This window comes from Hermetia illucens, chromosome 1 (genome assembly GCF_905115235.1).
Source record: "Hermetia illucens chromosome 1, iHerIll2.2.curated.20191125, whole genome shotgun sequence".
In the NCBI taxonomy this organism is placed as follows: Eukaryota; Metazoa; Arthropoda; class Insecta; order Diptera; family Stratiomyidae; genus Hermetia; species Hermetia illucens.
In genome coordinates this window covers 168,958,786-168,977,916 of record NC_051849.1, presented here as the reverse complement: position 1 = coordinate 168,977,916, position 19,131 = coordinate 168,958,786, and the positions used below count along the sequence as shown (strand labels likewise).

Below are 19,131 nucleotides of genomic sequence, written 5' to 3'. Positions count from 1 at the left end.
TAGTCGAGGGATTTGAGAATAGGTGTCTTCATCCATTGAATTCCTCTACGCCGTCCGGGCAAGGCAACACGAAAAACGTCACCGATAACAAGAAGAAATAATGTCGGTGACAGGATGCTGAAAGCTTTCTTGAAATCTATGAAGAGCAGATGAAGTAAAGATCTAAATTCTCAATCATCCGTAGGAGAAGAATATCCGGAGCAGAAACCAGCCTACTCTCTGCTTATCAATCGTTCGAGATGTTCTTTGTGCATTTCAGGATTATTTTAACTACCATTTTTGCGACGTCAGGGAGCACACAGATACTTTCCCAATTGCCACACTAAAAACAGGTCCCCTTCTTTGGGATCTTGACGATAATCCCCTTTTTCAACTCTCTGGGAAAGGTCTCGGATTCCCAAGATTTCCTTGGAAATAGCAAATCTGTAATAACTGCAAATGAAACTCTGCTGGGAGACTGTCGAGCCCAGCGACTTTACCCCATATGAGTGCAGTGATCATCGAAACGATTTCTCTCCTCCTTGGATGAATAGTCGGTATCCGCATGTTATGATGACTAGTTATTTCATCCACAAGAAAATGAACCGCACCAAATATGGAACGATTAAGAACAGTTCTTCTCGTCTTTTCATTTGCCCGTCGTTGTGCATAAGAAGTCAACTGTTGACTGTTGACGTCCTACACAGGGCCATCGTAAGATTTGCGACCACATGCACGCTCTTTCGTAATGAGGTAAATATTTCTGAAATCATAGTGATCTGTGGCAACTTACGCTTCTACGACCAGCGTAATAGCAAATTCTATCTTGCCACGGGGTACTTCTGAGCTTCTCCGGATTTCGTGTACGTCACGCTCGCCATCATTCGCTGTGGCCAATAGAGTATTCATCCCCTTCCCTTCATCGATGGGTTTCTACGATTCCACAGTCAGCTGCAGGACGAGGCCAACGTCTTGTGCAGCACCCCAGAAAAGAGCATTTTTAATGGCTGCCCAATGATCATCAATATTCTCAGACGGGTTACTCAGTATACCTGCCATCCGATCAGCAAGATAACTCTCCCACTGTCGAGCTACAGTTATACAATATCATACACCCGGTCGTTGTTGAACCCTGCATGAAATGGCGGACGCAATACGCATGCGTAAGTGACCATTAGATGGTAATCCGATGGGAGCTGATGTCTTTGCCTCTTTTGTTATGCACATCCAGGAGACAACACATAAATCTACTGCTGATCGCGAACTGTTCGATCTTATCACTCGTACGATTTCGGTCAGTTGAAACCCAACTGACCTTATAGCAGGCTCTACGCTCGAACACTGTGCCACCAATGACGAGGTGATAAAAGCTGCGGCAATCCATAAACCTTCCACCGTTATCGTTATGGCCGCCAAGACCGTGTGTCCCCATCACATGTCCGAGCAGAGGCCCCCATCATCATCACAATGTCACCTTTAAGAAACCTTCCCTGAACTGCGTTCAATTGCTCGTAGAAAACACCCTTTCCACTACGTTGGTGGTTTGTATTTTACAACTGTGATACTCTTTAACCTAAACCGACTCCTAGGTAAATAGCACGCGCCTTGCGGTAGCCGTCAGAAGCAAGCCAACATCGGATTCGCGTCTGCTACCACTTGGCTCTCCAGGGTACGAAAGCGCATTGCCGCAAGAGGCGGAAGAGTACTCTCCAAAGTCCCCCCTTCTTATTTCGCTTAGGCCCAGAATATTCAAGTGTTATGGTTATAATTATCAATCGAGTTGGAGAAAGCGAGCATTTCGAGGACCCTGAAGGGCGTGCAACCAATCATAGTCCGTTTTCGATAGGTAAATATCGTAAACGTGAGGTCATTTCCTATCCGAGGAGTTATTGACGTTTTGATAATTAATCAGGTCACAATTTATTTTCTTCTTTTTCTTTAACCCTTGTCCAGGTGGCAAGTGTGGTCGGCTCGTCGTGATTGGCTGCGCCATTTTGTTCAATCAAGGGCCTTATCTGGATGCAGTTGCGAAGCTTTCAAATCACCATCCAGCGTATTAAACCACCGTTGCTTCGGCCCACCTTTTGGGAGTTTTCCATCAAGTTCGATTTTCAGACCAATCTTTTCAAATGAATTTTCGTTGGCGCGAATTATGTTGCCATACCATCCAAGAAGCCTCTCTCCCAATGTTTCCACGATCGGTGCAACCTCGTATCGATCGCAGATGTCATCATTTCGGATGTAATGAAGGTGTATTATGCCATTAGTTCAATGAAACATCTCTGTCTCCATTACCGTGAGATGTTGGCTTTTATAGTCGACCAACACTCAGAGCCATTGAGGGTGACAGGGCGGATGACAGTGCGGTAAATTTTAAATTTAGGACGTATGTCGATCACAAATAACACCAGTTGGTAAACGCCTGACTGACAGCATTGACCCGAGCTATTTAAATCGCTCAGTTTTGGGTAGGTCACTGCCACTCACAGTGAAAGTGCCTGTTTTTTGGGGATCGGCCTACAAAAATTCAGTTTTATTTAGATTCCATCTGAGACCGTGTGGCATCAGGCGATCATTCCATTTTTGAACAAGTTGTTCAAGATCAGTTTTACTATAAGTCACTAGGAAAACATCACATGCAAAAAGCAGTACACAGAGCGCTGGACGTAGAATGTCCCATCTTACAGTGATCATAAAAAGACGACGTTGGATGTTCCGTGTGACAGTGTCCATAACATGAACATAGAGGAGTGGTGAGCGACCTCTTCTTTAATGAACAAGAAACAAAGACACGAAGCGATTTTGATACATCCGATCACATCGATCGAGGATGTGATCCGTGGTGGATCTTCCCTCCCCTTTGTTTTTCAGGTCCTGTTACTGTTCCCCGTATTGGTTAAATGACACGTAAAATTTTGTAAAGTGACATGCGAGAGAGTAAAGTGTCCAAAAAGACCCCCACATTCCCGAATTTGACTAGCACAGACTGCATTCATACTGTTAACACTACATGGGCAGAATAATAAGTATGAATAAGGGTTTTCAGGAAGTCTTTGGTATACCTTCGCTACTGTGAGGTTTACAGCTACCATACTGTTCATAAGGCACTATGGTGTTCACCGATACACACTCCTAAAACTCAAATTTTGTAGAATAGATAAAAAACGGTAAACAGGGTAAAGCAAGCTAATATATATTTGCTAAAATTCTTCCTTAAATTCTTTTTACACATTTTTCTAAAATAGAATATAGTTATTGAGGTGCAACTCTTTCGGAAAGCATATCCAGGCGCTTTTCATACATGATACCAGCTTCACCTCTCGCAAATGGTGACTGAAAATTTGTTTGTAGATAATAATTTCCCGAGAGTCTGAAAAGTACAAATTTGTAGCTATTTCAATATGTGTTAGTATTCGATTTCTACCCAAAGGACATCTCGATGCCTATCACTACATTCGGATCGAACTCCTCTGTTATCCCCTTTTTGAAGTCATTCCAACTCTTGGCTCGAACTGCATTAAACTTCTTATCAAATTTCCCAGCCACACTCTCAGCCCAATATCGCCAAGATCTTGAGTGACTACATAAATCTGGAATTGAAATTGATAAAAAAAACTTAAGATTAAAGTTTTTTTTTTCGGAAATTCTGGATTATAGCTTTTTTAAGACTGATCGTATTTGGAAAATAATCAAATTCAAATTTACCTAAAGAGCTTTATATGTATCTGCATTTCTACCCAATTAGCTAGTACTTACCAACTACAAGGAAGATCAAACTATCACATCCTGGTTGCATGGTTTTCCCTCCATTTGGCCAAAAGTCCACTGTGCCTGTATGATAAGGGGCGCCGAACGTACCGGCGTCAGTATGAATAACATCAACAAATTCGGCATCTCTTTTAGTAACATGATCGACAAGGGAAACATCATAAAATCCAGGATATGCAGGGTCTAATGCCGTTATTCTATGCATACATGCACAGTTAAAAGGATATTTTAGTTAACATTTTTAATAATCCATTATACCTTCTTATCAACTTTTCTCCTTTCGTTTTCCTCTGAATCTCGCGTCCAATAATTCCTGCCATTTGAGCCCCCAAGGAGTGTCCGACTAAATGGAGAGTGTCAATATTTAACCCATTATTTAACATGTTGAGAATAGAAGTTGAGGCACTGAAGCCAACCTGTTTTGGAATTTTTGCAAAATTATATTCAAGAATGATGGATGTATGATTTGAGATTTGGTCGAATTTTTCAAGGATTAACCGCATATCCCTTAGAGCCTAAATCAAACTATAATATTAACTACCGAGGTGAATATGAGGTGTAATCGAATTAACATAGCTCCCGTATCCAAGCTTTTTGGTAAATAGTACTCAGTGCAATCTCCCCACACTTTCTCGTCGTGGTGGGGGAGGTTTAGTAGTTTACTACTATACTAAGAGTGTCCAAAAACATGAATATGGAAACTAAGGATTTTAACTCTCCAAGTGGTAAGATGTCACAGATAAGCAATCAGGTCACGGCCGCGACGTGGATAGCGGAGGCCTCACCAAACTCATGTCCCGCAATGGAGAACGGCAACTCTCACTTTGGAAAACCGATTACGGTCCGCCCGTCAGCGGTTCTAAAGCTCAAATCTAGTCGTAAACGGAAGATGAAGGCTCGGCAGAAAGAAACTTCAGCCACTAAGGAGGGAGGACTGCAGGCTGAATCGTGCTTGTCAAAACCTTCTTCTTCGCCCTTAACATGGAGAGAGAGAAAGAAAGGGAAGCTGGTGACGTGGCCACTTTCCATCAATGGAGCTGCGTGCGGAGAAGAGTGCATGCAGTGGCAAAATCCCCGTATGGCGACCTAACCGTCAGTAACTTCTCCTACACCATTTATGGAACAGGCAGAAGAAAGGGAAGCCAGAAATGTGAATAGAACTGGCTTGATGCTTGATCGGTTCTACACAAAATTCACAGGTGTTAAGTGGAAAACATACGAATGCTGCGCGTGACAGAATGCGAACTTTTATGGATGAGAACATGGGAACTGCTGCACCTCCAAATGCGGCTATTCTCAGAAAAATCAAACACAAAAGGATCTAAGCTCTGGCGTTACGCATACGCCATAGTCGTATGCCACATACGCTTCTAAGTGTTTTCCCAAAATTGCTCTGATGTAGGAGCCATAGGTTCAATCTAATAAAATCTGTGGAATTAGATCAATAAAGGGAGCTTGGATCTTTTACGATGAAAGATCCCTAAGATCGAGAAATTGTGTTCTGATGTTAAAACGGTTAGAGGCAACCATGCTACGACAGTTCTACTACCAGAGGAAAGGAGCTATTTGATATTACTTCAGCTGGTCTCATGACTGCAATAGTAGAGTGGGCCCCTATGTTTGTGGGACCGAGAAAAAGTGAAGTAATTTATCTAATAATCTGTAGCTGTTAAAGTTATTTACAGACTAGCGAGTGACAAACGAAATCTCACTGCCAGATCACCGATTTTATTATTATTATTCTGTTAAGGGAAAGTCACACCACGTCCTTAAAGGACTATTGTGCTCCTTTCACTGGTTACAGTGTACCTATTGATCAGAGTATCTCAAGCAGGCCTATAACCGTTAGGAACTTTAGTATGTTCCCTGCTTCCAGATGTTTCAGCTTTGCATCTAGTATTAAGTGTTCTCCCAGATGCCTCGACCTACTTTGCAAAAGTGCCGGACACTGTCCCAGGACGTGTATAGTGGTTTCGCCTTCCTCCTCACAATACCTGCAGGCAGTGTCCGTAGATGACCCTAGCTTCCCTAGGTGAGGTTTAAGCAATCCTTTGTGCGCATGGGTTCGTATCCCCCAATAAGCACCCTGAACTGCTCCATCCCTGGTAGGCCCGCCCAGTATAGTTCCCTCAACCGTTCCTCTTCATTTCTTAGATTCATAGCCATGAAACCGTTTCCGATTCTACAGAAGGGTTCTGGCCCGTGTAAAGGCGTCCCTCTTCCCTTCTTGGCTAGTTCGTCCGCTGCCTCGTTGCCTTCCAACCCAGCATGGCCTGGAACCCAAAGTATCCAGACCTTGTTGGACGAGCCGAATGTATTCAGTCTCTCAAGGCATTCACATACCAATTTAGAGTTCACCTGATTGGACCTAAGTGCCTTGATCGCTGCTTGGCTATCAGTGAGAATAGCTATGTTCTGCCCCCTGTAGTCCTAGATTAAAGGAGGCACATTTGTCTGTGGCGTATATTTCCGCCTGGAATATGCTAGCGTACCTACCCATTGGCTCAAAGTACACTTTCCTTGGACCAATGACACCGGCACCCGCTCCCTCTGCTGTGAGGGATCCGTCAGTGTACCAAGTAATCAGTTGCTGGTTTAAGCCATATGTCCAGATCACCGATACTTAGAATTCAGTCTGTTAGTTAGTTAATTGATTTAGTTTAATGGGGGCGGGGGCGCTGCTCCGTTAGGCACATTGTACTATCCCCGTAAATCGCCAATTCACTATCTTCCGGCCTACGGCATTCGCAGGCTTTTGCGAATCTGAGAACATTCCCGAGAAGCAGAGAGCGTACAGATTCTTCACTGAGGAAAAACTTCCCGAGCTATCTTCGTCTGAGGTCTCAGGAGGCCGGGCAGCTGCATATGAAGTGCAGGGCTCTCTCTTTCTCTTCCTCACATTGACTGTATTTAGGCAAAACCACCACCGCAATCTTTCCCATATGGCAATTTAAGGAGCAGTCTCCCCTACTAGGGTTTTCCTATCCCATTTCTTAAGGGACAACAAAAATGACGCTCTAGCGGCCGTAGGTTCTTTCTCATGGATCTCTGAATCCGCGTTAGAAGCTTCCTACTGTTAGCAAAGCTCAGTCTCGGCCACCAAACCATACATGCATATGTCAAAATGGATTTTTGGCGGCAACTGTGGATTTCATACAGAGTTGCAAACAAGCGGTCATACTATGTCTACATACAAATGCTTGCACGAAGACCTCTTTCTCCAAGACCCATAGCAAGGTTCTCAATACCACGAGCGATAACAGAGGAGCAAGAACCCCTCCCTGTGGGAAGCCCTTAAGACATCATGCCTCAATTCAGTTTGACTAACACAGGCGAACAGTCTGTCTGTCGAATCGTAGGAAAACGGATTGGACAAAGTTCAATAAACTCCTTGGCAATAAATTACAGTTCCCTAGGTGACTAAGGACTCCTTTGGCAATAGAAAATCAATTAGAAACTCTGAATCGCACCCTGTTAAAGTACTATGAAGGGGCTTATCCTATTTCCTGAGACAAAAGCTCTAAAACGATTCCTTGGTGGAACCGCGAAAAGCAAAAACTCAGGAAATCAACCTGACAACTTCTGACCCGTTCTTGTAAAAACAATAAGAATGAAGTATAGTTAAACTTCCGGAACTCACAACGTGAATAAAAGAGGCTCGTTAAGTTTTCGAGGCAAGGCTCCTTTAGAAAGGAAGAGGAAGTGAGGAACTAGAAGGCGAAAGAGAGCCTTCAAGGCTGTGCGGAATCCTTAAAAGGAATGGGTCGGGCAAGTTGGACTCATTTAGGAAACCCGGTGATACAGGAAATCCAGACTGGAATCAAAACAAATATTCTTGGAAGTACACCATCCGGTAGAACTGGTGAGAAAAATGGAAGGAGAGACTCGGTGGTTCTCAAAATAAAGTGAATTGGAACACTAGGAGAGTGATTATTACCAATGAAAAAGTAAGAGCTGCCATACTGTAATTTGGACAATTCAGAACACCTAGCATGGATGGCAAATATCCAGCAATGCTATAAGAAGGTGGAGAAAGCACTTAAAGCGACTGCTAAGAAATATTTTTTTAGCATGTCTTTCTTTGGACTACGTGCATTCCTCTTGGCAGAAGGTTAAGGTAGTCTTTACAGCAAAGCCTGAGAAAAATGACTATTTAAATCCGAAGAACAGGCTGGTTGAGCGTCACATTCGTCAAAAGGTGCTAAGGTGGCACCCACTCTTCACTCTTTGGTAAAGGATCCAACTCTGAAAGGTGAGTACGCGATGAGGGTGAGCGACTGAGCGCTTTTCTGAAACTTTGTGATACCGTTATCGCGCAAAGTATTGATGATGCTTTCATTAAGTGGATCTATGCTAACGCAGAGATTGCTATGTGTTGAAGTGGATATCGATCGCTACCTAACAGCAGAAGCAACGAAAAGCTGCCCTCAAGGGGATATGCTATCGCCACTTATGGAGTATGCGGATTGACTCATTACTATGTGAAATTTACGATTACACGCTCAAGCTTCTGCTAATAACGTGGCTGTGCTCGGTGTTGCTCGCGATCTTAGAACGGTGTTTAGAAATATATAACGTGCTGTTGATGGACAGTCGGTGCCTCAGACATAGACTCTCAGTAAATCCAAATAAAGCGACGCTGATATTATTTACAACAAGTCAGGAAACCAAAAGCTGGATGCTTCTTGTATGAAAGGTTTTGTGTATTTCTTTTATAAAACCATTGGCCCCATTAGTACCTAGCACGTAGTGTATATGCATATGGTATATTATGGCAGAAGATCCACTTTCAGGTGCTACTGACATTCAGAATTTGCACTGAAGCGAGAACATTGTTTATTAGTGTGATTTCCACCGAACTTGGTAATAAACGAATCCGGGATATTCCGTTAGACGAAGGAGCCGAGTACAATGGGCCACCACGGTCTGAGTGCTTAGAGACTAAGCTTCTCTCCACCACAAACATACCCAGTCAGTGCAGTCAGAATGATTTACACATTGACTCTCGATGAGACTAAAAGATGAAGATATATATAGAAGCAGTAATTTTCGCTCATTGTTTCCTCGCCAATAACGCGTCATTTCATCGCCCCACTCACTCTCCCAATCGATAGAAATGAAGAATTCAGGCACTTAGTTATACACCGCACAACATACTTGCTACAAGGACTTGTGAGTTTCAGGGAAATTTTTCATTAGTATTTTTTTCGTTTTTACTTTTACTTTCCCCTCCCTGCTTTGTGAATTTTCTGCCCAAAAAGTAATCGCACTGAAACCAACTGCATTAATTTCTACTAATGAGATTCTTAGAGTCCTATCACTCCCAGATCGGCCCCCAACTTGGGTCCACATTCATTACCCCACCTAGAGGGAACTGTAATCTCGAAGATGGTGGTCTTTGCGACTATACGCGAAAAGGCATTTGATCCGAGCTTCCGAGGAGGGTCTTTCCCTACCTTCATGTGAAATGATATTCTCTTAGTTTGTTCGATTGAATGATTGTAATATTTTTTTTCGGCGGCGTGAAGTGAAGCTTTGATGGAATACGGAGATAATGGACCAATGCTACGCCTTTTTCGTCCTCAAGGTTTTGTCGACACAACATACTCGGATTCTAAACGAAGAAGACTGAACTCTCTCGCTTTCCTCTTGTTTTGCTTTGGCTATCTGCACTTTACGACAGAGAGCCACTCGGTTGATTTTTTTTCGTGGATAATGCACTATACAAGGAGTTTTTCCTGCACATATTGTACAAACAAAAATATATTGAGGTTGTGATGGCCTCACCACCTGTGAGTTCTGCGGAGTAATAGGATGAATAATTTTAAGGTAAGAAATCCTCAATGTACCTCGAATTAATTTATTTCTGCCTTTATTATTTTTTTTTTCTTACTTGACTTCAAAAAGGGACATTCTCAAATAGTATAAGCTGAGGATGCCGAGAAAGCGTGGGAACCCCAAAGATCGCTACTCCCGAAAATCCAAGGCAAGGGGTCGTTGAATGAGAATGTAATCACCCTCTTGATCACAGAAATTGGATCTCGAGTTTTAATTTTTAAGCTTCGTTCTCATTTTGAATTGAACTTTACACAATATCCCTAATCTGCCCTGCAGGTTCTGATGCTGCGCCATCGGATTTAAGGACATTCAATATTTTTTGTAAATAGCATCTGAGGAGCTGCAGCGTTAAAGGGACCAAGCCCCTAATGGACAGGATAACATTTGTCTGGATAAACGCAATTGTAATATTTACTTGACGATGACTAAAATCCAATTCAATGGCAGTAAATACTAATATTACCTTCCTCATATTAAATATAGCATTGATGAAATATCCTGGGATAGCGTCTGCATGCCAGTCGACAACAATAATATTATGATCTCCCCGCTCGATGTAGGCCCGAGTGACAGTTTTTACACTTTCAGCAAATGCGCCGTCTAAGAAACCATGAATATAAATTACTGTCTTCATAGTATTATTAAATAATGGATTCGTCAGGATAACAGTGGATTCATTGAAATCGTACTTGTATGACGATTGAATTCTAAAAAGACAAACAAATAATTCAATTACTGTCATAAGTTTTCGGTAAATACCTATGTATATTAGCTATAGAGTTTCATAAATACCCATAATAAAAAAGCAGTTTCGGTTTCTTAATTCGAATTAATGCTTCATCCTTTATCAGATCTGAAAATTAAAACTAAATTGAGGCGTACGTCATATTGGAGTCTATAGTATTTAAATATAGTCGTTGCCAAAAAACATATACCTTGATAGGTTATACTGGATAAGTATTCAGTGTTGAATTCTAAAGGAAGCAGGTCGTCTGCGTAGATACCTAGAAAGGTGAAAAGAAATAGTTTTGATTTTGAGAACCGAATTTTAATAATTTGGACTCAATTTTGGCTGCTATAGTATAATGGATTGAAAGTGTAGGGACTGAATATGAAAATAATAACCGCCTCCCCGCTTCACTACAGACCACTAGGACCAACCCGGTATCATGTCAATAATATTCCTGGCAGAATCTAATAACTGAGTGTACAGCTCAAGGTTTACTTCAAATTGCGTCAATACAATGCAGTAATCATGATCGCTTGTCAATAGAATTTCCGTTATTATCTGAATAACGGAAATTCTATTGACAAGCGCCAGATCATATAATACGATTGTAAATACTTTATTCACTTTAGTACGCTAGAACTTGCAGAAAACAAGCGCAAGATCGGCAAATGGCTACATCAAAAAATACCCCCATAGAAACACAAAAGTTGTGATGAGTCACAAACAAATGTAAAAGGATCACTTTAAAGTATTTTACAATGAGTCGGATTAAAATCGGTAATCGTTAATGTCACAGTCAAGAAAAAGGACACTGGCTTTCAACGAGACAGCTATTTACAACTTAAAACGACCCGAGTCTACCAAGACTACTTTCCACCACGAGGGACGAATTTACTTCATTTTAAAAAATTCAAGACTGTTTCGTTCGACAATCTTATTGGTAACATCTGAAAACAAGGTTTGACCTTTGAAGATCACTCCCTTTTTTGACATCTTGAAATCTATTAATATATAAAGTGAGTCTGAAATTAAAGTCGCTGAACGTTAGAAGGAGGAGGGATGTAGACCTAGATGAATCAGAAGTGCCGAAATTAATTTCTCGTGCATTCGCTCCGCATGATGGGCATTTGTAATTTGCAGAACTGGTCTACCCATTCACCTCTTGTGAGGTTCTTCCTCGTGAAAATCGTTCTAGATAATATATTTGGTTTTCGACTCATTGACTCTGAGAGCTTCTTCATTTACCGCTGACTCCAACTCTTGGTACATCTCCTTCACACGAGGCCAATATATCCATCTCATCTGCGGATGCCACCAGTTGTTATAGTCATATAAGCAGCGTACCTTTAGTATCAACTAAGGTCAACTTTCCAATGATATATTCGAGCGCTAGATTAAAGAGCATGGGAGCGAGATAACTTCTACGCCAGAAAAATGTAGCAAAATATAAAAGAAAAATGAATAATAAACAGGAAAAAAGGAACCAAAAAACGCAAATTATACATTCAAATAAATCTAAAATAAATTAAAATAAAAAAAAACTGGAATCATTCAAAAGAACCCGACAGATTATTTAAAAGAAAAAAGAATTGAAAAATAAACCACGAAACCCAGAAAGAAAGACAACTGCCATTTTTCAATTGGGCTACAAGTAAAATCATTGAAAATGAAAAATCAACCGAATAACTCAAAACTAAAAACTAATGAGACGTTTCTGCAACGTTAAATTTAGAAATATTAATTCACACTAATGATCATTAATGAACTCATATTTATTTAACGACAATACACAGACAATAAATTTCTAGTTACATATTATCCTCAGGGGGAAGAGCAAGTAAGTGCCTTAATTACATTTAAAACTAAGGAAGAGGATAGAGCCAAAGGACTCAAATCGTAAGAACATAGTCTCTGCATCGGGGAGTGAAACTTTTTGTCGAGCTCAGCGAAGGGAGTTCCAAAAATATTCGCACTACATGTACTACGACAGGCGATGCGGAAAATAATATCAGAGTTGGCATCAGGCAATACAGAGTACAAAGGGTACACATACCAAGGAAGATGCTGCGTTGTTCCAGGGAAGGCAGATTAATAATGCGAAGCCAGGAAGGATAGCCCACATGACAAGAATTTTTTGAAAAAAAAAAGGTTCAAATGAATTTTCATTGAACATCTTTAAGAGCGAGACAGTCGCGGTTGCGGAAAGTGATCAGACTACACAGTAATATTCCAGGATGCTTCTAACATCTGAGTTGAAAATTGTTGAAGAGGGCTGGATGAAGGTATACTAATTGTCAAAATGCGATTTTGTAGCCACGACGTGGGAATTTAAACGAAGTTTGTCATCGAAAATTACACCCAAGTCTTGAAAGGGTTGTACACCAAGAGATTAAGAAAAGTATGTTTGGGAGGGTTTGAAAAAACAGCACTTCCAGTGGTAATTACTGACATTCAGTGTCAGCACCACCAGACCAAAGTATCAAGGTTGCACTGCATGAGACCACAGTTCAGCGGAGAAGAAGCAGAGGCCATCTGCGCAAAGCAAACACGGGCAGGTGAGGGGGGGAAGACTTTAGAAAGCCCATCAAGGTCGGGTCCAATGAGGAACTCAACTTAGGAATGCGTAAGGAAAGGAATTCTAGAAATTAGGAGAAGTCTGGTGGCATTGATTGAAGAAGTAAATACGAAAAAGGAGTAAAAGCGGAGAAAATCGCAATGTTATTCTGGAGAGTTGGCAGTAAAGTCAGCAAAATTAATGGAACAAAGGTTCGATGAGGTTATGAGAATGCCGAGCTTGGAACCAAAACGACTCCAAGTTACCATAAGACCGCTTCCACGCTCAATAAGTACCTCTTATACCCTTTTTTAATCATAGATTTCACAGTGGAGCCTCATATTTATTTAAATTTTAAAAGAGCATTGTTGCCGTCATTTTTAAAAGCTCGAAACTTTTTCCACAATGCATGTGGCTAAAACTTTCAAGGGAATATATACGGGACATGGCAGGAGAGGAGGACGGACAGGATATTGTAAAAGGTACAAAGAGTTTGATCACATTTTGATTTAGGTAATATGTGATCCCAATTGACTGATGTTAAACCTGAGTCGGGACCGTCAAGATTGGCTTTGCGGAAGTTGAAGTTAGCAAATTTATGCGCAATTTTGGAATTTAAACGGGGGAACTCCAGTGAGCATGAATTTTGACATTCGGGGACGTGCAAGGAACTAAAGAGCGATGGCGCTCGGGGAAGCTGGAAAAGAAGAGATCGAGAGTGCAGCGGAAGGAGTTTTTGGTGTTATTGAAATCCAGGGCAAAACAAGTGTTCATAAAAGAAAAGAGAAGAAGGGAAGAGTGGAAGAGGTTGTTGAAAGGAATTAGAAGGCTAAGATGATTAGCCCAGTTGAGAATAGGAAAGACAGGCAGTGAAGGAAATTTGACAGTACCAGTGAGAAGGGCTTACACAAGTAAAATATTTACAAGATACGATGAACGGAAGGGAGTTGGGCGGGGAGACGCGTGAGGCAATTATAAGGAAAGCCAGAGGAGGGAAAGACGGATTCGACACGGAGTTGCTCTTTTATTCTAATAAAGACTACACTGCCAGTGAACTTACGTAATGCAGCCCGGTCCATCTCGCAGCTTCGGGAGCTAAGAGTTCAATATAATAAAGTCAACCCAGGTTTCAGAAATACAGATTGCATGATATTGCTGAACCAGCGCGGATAATTTGAAGGTTCCCAGCTTGGTCCTTAAACCTCTAACAGAGAACACAGACCCAGTTACATTGAACAGCCTGACAGGCTGGCTTTTATGGAATTAGTACGCTTGTACGGCTTAATGGACAGACCTTCAGGCTAGAAAGAAAGATTAACGATCGAATCATATTAGCGTCTTTAAGAGTTGCTGTATTTTGTCAATTTGATACAAGACAATACTACGCTTTATATACTCCAGTCCCCGTCGGTGGAAGTAGCAAACGCTCGCCTGAAGAGTAGCAACTGTTTTGGTGGGGAGGCCACGTACGCACTTCAGTCGCATTCAGTACACAACAAACTCTCCTTGTTACAACTCAAAACTTGCCTTCCCGTCGTCTTGAATACCACATCTATCAGTCCATAATGGCAGCAAAAAAAAATGCCTTGAATAAGCACAGTTTCCAGCAAAATGAAAGCAGTCACAGTTCACCTTTCGAGCAAAAGCAGATAGACCTTTTGGAGAACCTGCACCCAACAGTTGTTTCATCTTGAAGTTACACAAATACAAGCCAATAACTGCATATTAAATAAATAGTTTGGTTCTTCTTAACCTCGATGATATCAATTGATATACACGCCTGAAAAGATCCTTGGGCCACAGATCTCTCGAGGGCCGGAAAAAAATGCCAATGTAAAAAAGGGAAAATTAGAAGTGCCCCAAAAGTTTTTTGCTCGTAAGATTTGGAAAATAGCAACAGCCTTTGTGCATAGTTTGATTTTTCGGCCCTTCCCTACAATATAGAACCGAGACCGTTTTATTCGAATTTGCAGATTAGTTGATTAAAAGGTAGAAGTGGCGGTTGATAGGTCATATTTCCATTGCTGGCTATAACATACAATAGAATCCACTATCAGAGAGTGGCCGACTAATGAGTCGCCTTCGAGATACATGAAGAGCATATAATTCTTAAGAAAACCTAGAGAGAGCAGAAGGGCATTTTGGTGACCGAAAATAATGGCACGTAGACATGGTAGACGCGATACACCCGGTTTCGGAAATATGGACAACTATACAACGATCGGCTCGGAACTGAACTGAAGGATGCTGCATGTGAAGCAATCACCGTCAACTACAAGGACGTTTCAAGATTTGGATAATCTAATGTATGGTGGTCGGGGATTTGCATTCCATATTTTAGTAAACTTCAGGCAACCGAAAATCAAATATTAATCCCCATAATGCAATACTAGATACTCAAATATTGCGTAACTAATGTAGGGAGCGTGTAGCTTTGAAATCACAAAGAAGTCGTCACTCAAGATCAAATCATAGTTCTGCATCTATGGGCACACATTTGAAACTCCTAATTCCTCTAACTGAATTAGACCACTTGTATGTTTTATTATACACGAAACTCAGATTTCCTTCTAAGTGACTACCGACTACTAAGGACGGACACCATTTTTTCTGGTCTATGGTTCATATTCTAAATGGCTTTTCTCACCAATTGCACATATTGTCCTATTTTTAACGACTCACAAAAGAAAGACATGAATTTTTTGCAAATACCTGAAAAACTTATCAATATCAAAAACCACCACATAACGCTACTTTATTGTTAACTTTAAGAACAAAGCGAAACTTCTGAGAGAAATTATCTGTATCTGATGCGATGACCACACAACTTTGAACATTATAAAAATAACACCACTTAAAGGTAAATTTACCTTGAATCAAATAACTTAATAGGCAATAATAGCAACTCTTACTTGGAATAATTTGCATTTGAATAATTAGATTTATTTATCTATTTGTTTCCTTAACCTATTTCAATACCGCACGAAAACATAAAAGTCATTAACATACTGATCATCACTATTATAAGTCGTATTGAGAGAAAAATTTAGCATATCCCGAAATTGGCAATCATCTTGTAGAGGATCATGAATATTTGCGAATTACCGGGGTTTTTCCGGTAGATCAAATACCCCAAGGACGTAACCCAGTATTTTGTCTAATCACGCTGTACTCCTGCAATTGTTTAAAGATATTATTCAAGCAAGTATTCGTCTGGAATTGATAATGAAACAGAAACATTGTAGATATATGCGAACAAAGAGAATTATAAAAATTTTGCAGTGTAGTTTAATTTATTTAATTTTTTTAAACTAATTTCTCCATTTACTATAAATAAAAAATATTTTCATTTTTTGCAAATATGCATATTTCGAGGACTACTTATCGCCTTCCTTAGTGCTTGGGTGATTCAAACCGAAGCATTGAGAAGGGCCACCAGTAGATGCCGAAATATGCAGATTTGCCATGAGTTTTAAGCTCCGGATTGATTTAACTCCAAAACCCCAATAGGTTATATTTTCTTCTACCAGACCATAAGACTAAATACCCAAGATTTTTATAACACGCTTTTCACAAAAGCAGCTTTTCTTCGGACCGAGCGGCTTTGACTCTTCGCTATCCACAATACTCCGCATATGCTCATGTGGCAATATCTTCCAATATCGTGGCATTTTTGAACGGACTTTCATGTGAATGTCATTACATTGTTTTCAAACTGTCAACTTTATGTCCCCCTTTATGTCCAACGTACTGTGTTATTTTATACCTTTTATGATATTATAAATTGTATTCTTCAAAACCTGTTTTCACAATTCTATTGGAATTTTCAGCTATTTTACGAAGTAACTACAGGCATCGTACCCATTACCAGTTCAACTTTTCGGTCATTTTGCTGTGTGATATTGCCAAATATTAAGTTCGTTTAGGTTTCTGTTAAAAGTACTCGAAAGCAACTATTTAACTAAAAAAGTATTTAAAAATGAGAAAATGTACTGAGGTTCTGATCAACTTCAAAAGGTACTAAAGTTTGGTATTAAAAATCCAACATTTCATCCACATGTGTACACATATATATAAGCATTTAAATTACGCCTCATCTGAATGTCACTATTTCGTCGCTGTCGTCGCGCATTTCGGACCTTGTCCTTCCTCTAACCATCGCGTTCTCTAATTTTGAAATCCCTGTTACGCTGTCTTCGTCAAAAAATTCACCTAACGCTTTAAGAGTTTTCCTGTCGATCTTCGTTCTTCCGTCTTCGCTTCGAATGCCCCCTCGCCTCCCAAAAGTGAACGTAGCCAACCCATTGCCACTTCTAAAGTTATATTAATTTTGAGACTTCAGGGTCGTTAAATATTCGGTGCATCTCATGGTTGTGTTTGATTGGCCATTGGTCATCCTCCTGTTTAGCTCTAAACACTCTTCTCAGGACCCTCTTCTCGAAAGTATTGATCAGTTTTTCGAAATTTTCTGTTGGAATCCAAGTTCTATATCTGTGGCATAGCACAAGTCTTATTATCATTATATTTTGCCTAAATAGCCGGTCAATTGTTGATTTTCCTGTCCGAAAACCTCTTTGGTATTCGCCAATCATATTTGTCACATGTCAACTTGACACCTTGTTTGTGGGTAGGGCATAGGGTCACACTTTTTGACCGTTCTTGCGCAATCTATTAGTGGTTCTAGATGGATAAAATCAATAATGTATACCTTTCATGATCTATGGATCAGGCAGTCAATGATAAGTTTAACGATGTCATCTATGCCCGGCGCCTTATTCCTTTTTAAGGTTTTGTGTGAAACAAAACCTTATTAGAATCGAGACGGTGTCTGTCTGTCCGTCTGTCGGTCACACCCGATTTATTCAAAAACGGCTGGATCGATTGTCACAAAAATTGATGAGAGTATGTAATCTGGTGTTCCCTTTACATGCAGTAAGTGGCGCTATCTTGTGTTAGTCTACATGTAAATGGAGTGCGCAAATTTTTTTTTCACAGAATGTAGCCATGTGGATTATCAAATGAAAGGTCTCAATTAGTACTTTTCGAAACTGGTTCAATATTTGATGTTGGGTGAAACATAGGGGAGTGAGGGCTCAAAATATGACCTTCAAAAAGTGTAACAGGTCTCGTTCTCCGAACCTATTCAACCGAAAAATCTGAAAAAAATCACAGTGGTGCATCTCTACGAAATCTAGGCCTCAAAATATAGCCGGTTCCGATATCTGCACAAATAAAGTTAATAATAGTATATTTCCACATTTTAGAAATTTACCCGGCATCCCCCTTATATTCATCCCAGAAGTACAAAATTTGACATGCGTGTAACGAGGAACATAATGCACAGTTTGAAGAAAATCCAACCATTATTCACAAAGTTATAGGGGGTGAAACTTCACATTTTTTTGTGAATTTCGTGCACTCTACAACCTGCATGACGTCATCATCACATATCAATTCGTCAATACCACAACGAAATGAGTTCTTATGAATTGGGTCGCAGAGAATAATTTTGTTTTAGTTTTTTAGTTATTTGTCAACCAGACATGTGTGTATGTAGGTATATAATATATGCGTGCTAATAAACTTTGCGGGTAGTGCCTAATTCAAATAGATATAAGAAGTAAATCGGAAATATGGGTACGATCCATTTATATATATGCATATATGTGTACAGTATTCGGAAATAGACAGTTTGTTTGTTTAGGGTGAGCGGAATATCTATGGCTGTAATATGTACGTATGTCTCGTAGTTTGGAAAAATATGAAAGATTATGTTGAATTTGTAGTTATACACGGATAGAAAAATGTGCGTTGAAATTTCTTACAAAACCTTTATGCCCGAAGCACGAGCTTCCGGTATTCCGACTTGTTTGACATTTGATTGCTGACCTAATTTCTTCGATCGTAATTCTTGTGAGTTCTGGTGATTGAGTTGTGTATGAGTGGTTGAGAGGTTCTTTGAAATAAAACACGCTTGCTCTGTTTTTGATTTTACACAGGGTGGTTCTCTACTACTTTGTAGGCATTTTTCTTCAATTCTTCGTCAAAGTATTTCAACATCTTTTGCCTTAATGTTTTATTAACCGCTCATCGGAGAAATTTCCTAATTTTCCCTCTTCGTCCTTGTATTTCATCGTTCTTCTTGTCAACCGCTTCCTAGCATTCATCATCAAGTGGATCATTTCTCCGACTCCGGAGTTCATATCCAACCACTTCTTCCACTGTTGTTTTGATAGTATGTGTTATATTATACCAGGTATCA

The 19,131-nt window shown here is 40.3% G+C and overlaps 1 protein-coding gene across 1 annotated transcript; it reads right to left on the bottom strand.

Annotated features, from left to right (window-relative positions):
- Window positions 1-3,149: 3,149 nt before the first annotated feature.
- Window positions 3,150-15,699, bottom strand: LOC119647152 (lipase member I-like). The gene is made up of 8 exons (XM_038047957.1): window positions 15,582-15,699; window positions 10,521-10,589; window positions 10,378-10,438; window positions 10,049-10,292; window positions 4,006-4,163; window positions 3,736-3,944; window positions 3,404-3,569; window positions 3,150-3,349 (listed from the first exon to the last, which is right to left on the bottom strand). Exons 1-8 carry the CDS (start codon window positions 15,613-15,615, stop codon window positions 3,232-3,234), a joined length of 1,059 nt encoding a protein of 352 aa, XP_037903885.1. The 5' UTR covers window positions 15,616-15,699; the 3' UTR covers window positions 3,150-3,231.
- Window positions 15,700-19,131: the final 3,432 nt, after the last annotated feature.